This window comes from Limulus polyphemus, unplaced genomic scaffold, assembly GCF_000517525.1.
Source record: "Limulus polyphemus unplaced genomic scaffold, Limulus_polyphemus-2.1.2 Scaffold402, whole genome shotgun sequence".
Classification (NCBI taxonomy): Eukaryota; Metazoa; Arthropoda; class Merostomata; order Xiphosura; family Limulidae; genus Limulus; species Limulus polyphemus.
Window position 1 is genome coordinate 289,293 of NW_013666012.1, and position 7,539 is coordinate 296,831.

Genomic DNA, 7,539 nt, shown 5'->3' on the forward strand with positions numbered 1-7,539 from the left:
TGAATGGGTAATGAAAGAAACTTTATTAGAAATGTACAACGTTTTGACAAGCTTATATTATCATCAGGTAGAGTATGTATATATATATATATTATTGTGACTATGTAAACTACCTGTACCTGATGATGACATAAGCTTGACGAAACGTTGTACATTTCTAATAAAGTTTCTTTCATTACCCATTCAAGCCGTCTCCAAACTTTATTTTCTGAAAAGTTGGTTCATCGTCATCAAATTTGAAAATCAACAAAACGTGTTTCCATCCTTCTTAACTCAGGATTTTTGCAGTTTAAGACATTCTCTCTGGACTAGTGGAACCAAATACATTGTATGTGGGAAAAGAAAATCGATATTGGATTTCTTAAAACGTTCTACGTTGTTGGGAACGGATTTGTTTAAAACATATAAACGTAGAAACATTGGTTTATTACAGTTCATGATGTTAACATTGGAATTCTCATCACAGAACCGCTGGTTTCCTACAGTTTACAGTTTTCAAGTTGGAATCCTCATCACAAAAACGCTGGCGTCCTACAGTTTACAATGTTGACATCGGAATTATAATCACAGAAACATTGGTTTCTTACAGCTCACATTGCTAGCATTGGAATTTCAATCACAAAAAGACTAATTTCTTAACGTTTACAGTGTTAACATTGGAAATCTCATTCAAAAACACTGGTTTCCTAAACTTTACAGTGTTAACAATGGAATTTTCATTACAGAAACACTTTTTTCTGTAGTTTGGAGTTTATAGTTATCAAGAAAAATAATCATTAAAGAGTTATTCAACGACAAAATCTGTGGATTATGACATAAAAAGTTACTTGAGTCTAGGAAAAATTAAACCATTTAGCATAAATATAGACAGAATAATTAATTTAAAAGGAATTTAAAATGACCTTGCACGAATTCGTGGAATATTAAATTCCTAAGGAATATATTAGCAGACATATATATATATATATATATATGAAATTACAGTATTGAAACGAATACTCGAACATTCAGAAAATTTACACAAAATTACTACAGTTCAGAAAGAAGGAAAAAAATCTAGCAAGAAGCTTTACAGGAAAATGAATATGGAAGCACGTTGTGTGGATATTTGAAGTTATTGCAATCAAACTTTCAATCTTATTGAGCAGTTGGTTGTTTTACTGGTGGCCACTGATATCTGTTAAGATAAATTGTTATTATTTTTCAATCGTTTGTTTGTGTAGCAATATTTATTTTCGAAGTTTGGAGTTCATTTGTGTTTGTTTTTAAGCACAGCTTTGTGTTAAAATATACATAGTTCAATGGAGTTTCTTTAACCGAGTAATTTAACATTTAACAGGACAACACCCTCAACATTCGGTACTCTGGAGATGAACAAGTACAAAATGTTAATGAGATTTTCCTTAGACAACCTGGACATAGTAAAAAGTGAGTATATTTATCAACAAGAGATTCATGCTACGTAGAGATCCATTTATGTTATGAAATTAATTTATATACCAATAATTATGAAACGTAATGTTTAACAAGTTATCTTTATTTGAGATTTGTGTTGTCATGGTATTAGCTTGAATATTGCTACTCAATGTATTTGCCTTTTCTTTTGAAAAATCATTTTTAAGTGTAGTTCAGTTCGATTCTCTTTAGGTCTAACACCATACTTGACTGTATATAATAACAGATAGATAGAAAGGTAGACACACATCAATATCGATAAAGACAAACCAGTCTACAACAATCCTTGCTGCGTGGATTGTTACATCGAAAGACTTCATTACCAGTAGAATAAAACTGCTGCTTCATATGATGAACCAAATTTCTTATGATGGTCTTGTGCAAAGATTAAACCAATTAAATAACGGACACCCCTTAATCATAATGATACCGCTTACTTTCTTACACTTGGAACGAAACACTCCTGGGTATAAGCTCGTCCATTTTGATAGAAAAAATTTTATTGACTAATCGTGCCAGGTCATCTTTCACTACTGTTCTTAAGTGCACACTTTATGCCTAATGCAAGCGCGAACTTGTGTTTAACAGAAAGAGTGGTTTGTGTATGTTTCACAGAATAAGGAGTGGCTTGTGTACGTTTCAAAGATTAAAGAGTGGTTTTGTGTGTTTCACACAATAAAGAGTAGCTTGTGTATGTTTCACAGAATATATAGCGGCTGGTATGAGTTTCACAGAGTAAAGAGTGGCTTCAGAGAATAAAGAATAGCTTGTGTGTGTTTCACAGAATAAAGAGTAGCTTGTGTGTGTTTCATAGAATAAAGAGTGGCTTGTGTGTGTTTCACAGAATAAAGAGTGATTTGTGTGTGTGTTTCAGAGAATAAAGAATAGCTTGTGTGTGTTTCACAGAATAAAGAGTGGTTTGTGTGTGTTTCACAGAATAAAGAGTGGTTTGTGTGTGTTTCACAGAATAAAGAGTGTTTTGTGTGTGTTTCACAGAATAAAGAGTAGCTTGTGTGTGTGTTTCACAGAATAAAGAATAGCTTGTGTGTGTTTCACAGAATAAAGAGTGGCAGCTCTACCATAGTATCCCAGATGATTGAGCTCATGTCGTATGTTTTTTCTCGTGTTTAAGGCACGAGCACTTGAGTAATTTTGTTGCTGCTTTCTCCCTGTTTCGTTTAACATTGTAACTGGATGTATAGCGATCCCGTCACACACGATGGTTTTTCTTCCACTGTTGCCCTGTGCACTTGAGGATTTATCGCAAGCTTATGATGTTATCACCTTATAAGAAACCGTCGTTCTTAACACACCAGAAATCTGTTTTTCGGTCATGTTAGATCCTTCTTGGAAGTCATGAATTGAAGCATAGCAGGACTAGCAGTAGACATATATATATATACGCACACACGAATCCATCTACGTCAGACTCCCGGGAACGAGATTTCATGGTCAATGTTAAGAGTTGAACTTTTAAACTAATTGTTTCAAACGGCTATTGAGAGTAGCAGGTTTTTTTTTATTCTATTATCCAAACACTCTTCATCTCAGTATATATATATATATTTATAACCTTCCTATTTCTTCAACAATTGCTTCGGTTTATGGTTTTTAGAGAAGCAGTAAATATCTAAACTAATCTAAATCTGATGTCAGTCTGTTCTTATCCTCTTTTTGACAGACAGATGTTTATTATAACATTAGTCAATTGATTATTGAATCGATGTGAATAACGTTTTATATAAGTGGTTACAATTTCAAGATGTAAGAGACATATAAACTATATTTGTATTCTCTGTCTACTAATAACACTAACATTATTTATTAGCAGGATTTAAAAGCACGTGTACTTTAGCATAGCTCACATATTTTAAATGCAGTTAAAGTGAATAATGATTCCGTACTAATATCACGACATGAATACTTTGAATAACATAAGACGAAGAAATTATGTCGTTCATGCTTAAATCTGTATTTGCAGTGTTGTTCGAATGTAGTCCTTAAGATTTTACGTGAACAAGTTACCCTTGGGAGGGGGGGGGCGATATATACTGATGCTTGAACGTGATATGATGTTGGTCACTTAAGACACCCACTGCGTAATTTAGCGGCAACTGTTACCCTTGGGGGAGATATATATTGGTGCTTGAACATGATATGATGTTGGTCACTTAAGACAACCGCTGCGTAATATAGCGGCAACTGTTACCCTTGGGGGGGATATATATTGGTGCTTGAACGTGATCTGATGTTGGTCACATAAGACAACCGCTGCGTAATTTAGCGGCAACTGTAAAAAATCGAATTCTATCTAGGAATGCCCATAGACCAATCATCTTCGACCCCTTTTAAGCCCTCGTAAAAGTGATTCATATATAGGAATAAGTCATAATTCATAAACAATTTATTTTCAGTAGTAGTATTTTTACTTTTATAAGTTTATTTAAAGAGCAGATGATAACGTGTTAAAGTCATGTTAAATTCACCTTTCTCAATATGCACAAACATATAAGTGATGTCTGGAGTTGCTTGAAACACGATTCTTTAGATTCTGTGCGTTTGTTTATTGTCAAGCACAAAACTACACAGTGTACTATCTGTGCTTTGTCCACCGCTGTTATCTAAACCCGGTTTTTTAGCGTTATAAGTCCTCAGACTTACCGCTGAGCCAGCGAGAGAGGGCGATCTTTAGACAAATTTAGCAATAATATAAGCCCTTTATCTGGCTAATCTAGGGTGACTTATTACCATCCAGAAAGAAAATTCCAATCTCCTAGCTCCACACCGGAAACCAATCTTGAATGGATTAGACAAGTAGCGTAGATAAATTAATTAATTATTGGTGACTTGTTTACGAGAAAGAACCACTTGTGTTTTTTTCTCAGATTTGTATTTGAAATTTATTTAAAGTGGTGCTTAAAAATATATTTTAAAAATGAACAGTTACCAATTTTTTTTTGTAGACTTTTACGTCCACTAGTTGAAATTAATTAGGACTTTATTTTGCCCAAGTAAGTATGTGCGTAAAATAGAGTGTGGGAGTTCTTGTATGGAAGGTGCCTTGTGGGTGATTATTTTCTGTTTATATTCAAGCCATCTAGTAGAAGATGATTATGACATTATTTTGCCCAAGTAAGTATGTGCATGAAATAGTGTGGAGCTCTTGTGTGGAAGGTGCCTTTTGTGTGTATGTGTTTTTTTTGTATTCAAGTTTTGTCACACCATCTCATAATAAGTTGGAAATGTTGTAAAATGATGATAATTTGTAAACCTTTACTCAATTTTAATAGCGCGGTTAGAGATATCTGGGAAGTCAAATAAAGTTGTAATGACCCGCTTCAGTCTTTTGATTATTGTACTTTTCTACTTTGACGGATTATTTCTCTACTAATCAATTTTCGTTAAGATAACTTTTTTTGTACAGCTAACCCCAACAGGCTTATCTGTTGGGTCATTAGCAAATTAGTTGCCACTGGCGTCCATTAAGATGTATGAATCAGGTGATAAGACACGTGACACGGCCTTCGAAACCATTATATTACCTATGGTGTCAGAAAAACTCGATTAAGTCGACAGCACCACTCCAAAAACTGTCAGATTAACTGTGGAAGCATGTGGAGAAAAAGAGGTTTACAAAACTGAAAAATGTGACGTGAATGTGATATCTTTTTCTATAGACCTTGGAAGTAACTTGTTCAAATGAGATTTGGAAAATTTACGAGGTAGTAACTCGCTATAATGAGATTTGGAAAATTTACGAATGGTCTGAGGCTATTGCGGATTGCAGCCGATATCTCAATTTTACTCTTATTCCAAAAATAAGACTTTGTATATTCTACATATTGAACATATTTATTAACTCCGTAGTTAAGAATTATGAATTATGCTAACAACCAAACAATTGTATTTATTTATTGAAAAAAAAATTATAATACATAACAGGTCTCAAGGCTGTAGGTTGAAGTGGTAATGATTTTTTTTTTTTTTACTTAGAGTTGATATAGGACAAAAACCGGTCATCATACGAAAGAAATAGAACTATATGTGTTAATAGAGATAACACTATCCAGATAACACAAAGTTATGAGAATGGAGTAGATAAGTTAAAAGAGGCCTATTTAAACGTGGATAATGATAAAAAAAAATCTATACAGTACACGTATGAAGCATTAGAGTCCTAATAATTACTTTTATGCCACCCCGTATTTGCGTCAAGAATTTATTAATTAAAACAGCGTTTTCCAATGTGTGGTGCGCGCTTCTCCAAGGGGGCGCAAATTATCTTTTTTTTAGGGGGGCAAAGAAATTAGGGTAGAGTCAATAGAACAATAATGCAAAATTAAGCGTTTTATTATTTTTTTTGGTTAATGAAAATAATAAGTAATCACTACAACACATATAACATTTTAACACGTATCTGTGTGTTATATCTCGTCAGTTAACTCACTCTTTCACTCAGTTAAAAAAAAAGAGAGGGGGTACGCAAGAAAAAAAAGTTTAACGTAACTTTATAAAATTTTAGTAATTTATTCCTTTCAACTTGTTCGTCAGATGTTAGCCAACATTTTCATTAACCTCCAAGCCAGATGTATTACAAGTATAACTATTTTTTCTTTTTACAAAAATATGTACTTGTCATGTTCATAGCAGAACATCAGTGTATCAGCTGATTGCTTTCATCAAATAGTCTGGAAACTTAAAATGTAGGGCAAACTCCTGGTATCTTGACTGAGAATGTTCATAAATAGTAACATGTTTACTTGGCATTTGTTTCATTCCATAAATAAGCTAAATACTTCAGTAATCATAGACGGACAGACTAAAATATTTATTTCCTCAAAATATATATAGGATCATATTTACGCTGAAATTATGTTAATGACTTATATGTATGTATATAAGTAAATAAAACAGGCCTAATACTATAAATTACATCAACTGTATATAAGCAATGAAATCAGCACTACGTAAAAATGATGGAGATTTGTATATAAACCGAAATTCAAAACTAAAGTCGTTACTCATGATCAATTTCATCGATATATACTTTAGAATATAGCTTGAAAAACTAACTAAATTAAAAAACCATACCATTCGTTGGTACGTTCTGGTTTAACGCACCGAATAACTAACCCCTAACTCGTTTTCCGTAACAGTTATCTCGTTATTCATTTGCGTTTTTGGATTATGTCTGACAGGCGGAATATCCTAAAGTTTTCGGGTGTATTACAACAGATATTGTCTTCTGAAAACTATACTTTTTTTTTGTATCTCATTGACAAATGGTATGGTTTTTAATTTAGGGTTTTATATATATATTGTTAATAATTCATAAGCCCCCCAGTGGCACGACGGTATTTCTGCGGACTTCAACGCTAGAAGCCGGGTTTTGATACCCGTGGTGGGCAGAGCATTGGTGGGCCCATTGTGTAGCTTTGTGTTTAACTTCAAATAAACAAAACAAACAAATAATTCATAAAATTTTGATAAGTTTACATAGAAGAAATTTGTTATAAGTAATGGTTTTAGTTTTGAATTTCATCTCGATTTTAGTTTATATATATATATCATACATACAGAGTAAAAAAAAAAATCCAGTTTTTTCTTCACTGAAAACGTGCTAATGACTAATACATAGTATCATACTTGAGCCAGTTAGTAGAACAATACATATTTATGACGAAAGGTTAAACCCTCCAGTGGCTTAGCGGTTATTCTGAAGGCTTATAACAATAAAAACCTGGTTTTGATACAGATACCCCATTGTGTAGCTTTGCGTTTAACAACAAACAAACGAGAGGGTAATAACCTCACTATTATTGACGATTTTCCTACCATAGATGAACTCCATTAAGGACAAGCTTGCTATGAAAGGGGTAATAACCTCACTATTATTGACGATTTTCCTACCATAGATGAACTCCATTAAGGTACAAGCTTGCTTTGAAAGGGGTAATAACCTCACTATTATTGACGATTTTCCTACCATAGATGAACTCCATTAAGATACAAGCTTGCTTTGAAAGGGGTAATAACCTCACTATTATTGACGATTTTCCTACCATAGATGAACTCCATTAAGGA

The 7,539-nt window shown here is 33.2% G+C and overlaps 1 protein-coding gene across 1 annotated transcript in view; it reads left to right on the forward strand.

Annotated features, from left to right (window-relative positions):
- LOC106457999 (rho guanine nucleotide exchange factor 17-like) overlaps positions 1–7,539 on the forward strand; it is a 207,378-nt gene that overhangs the window by 162,799 nt on the left and 37,040 nt on the right. Inside the window, exon 9 of the mRNA XM_013917447.2 lies at positions 1,340–1,428. Within this exon, the coding sequence (XP_013772901.2) occupies positions 1,340–1,428 (89 nt within the window). The remainder of the gene's footprint in view (positions 1–1,339; positions 1,429–7,539) is intronic.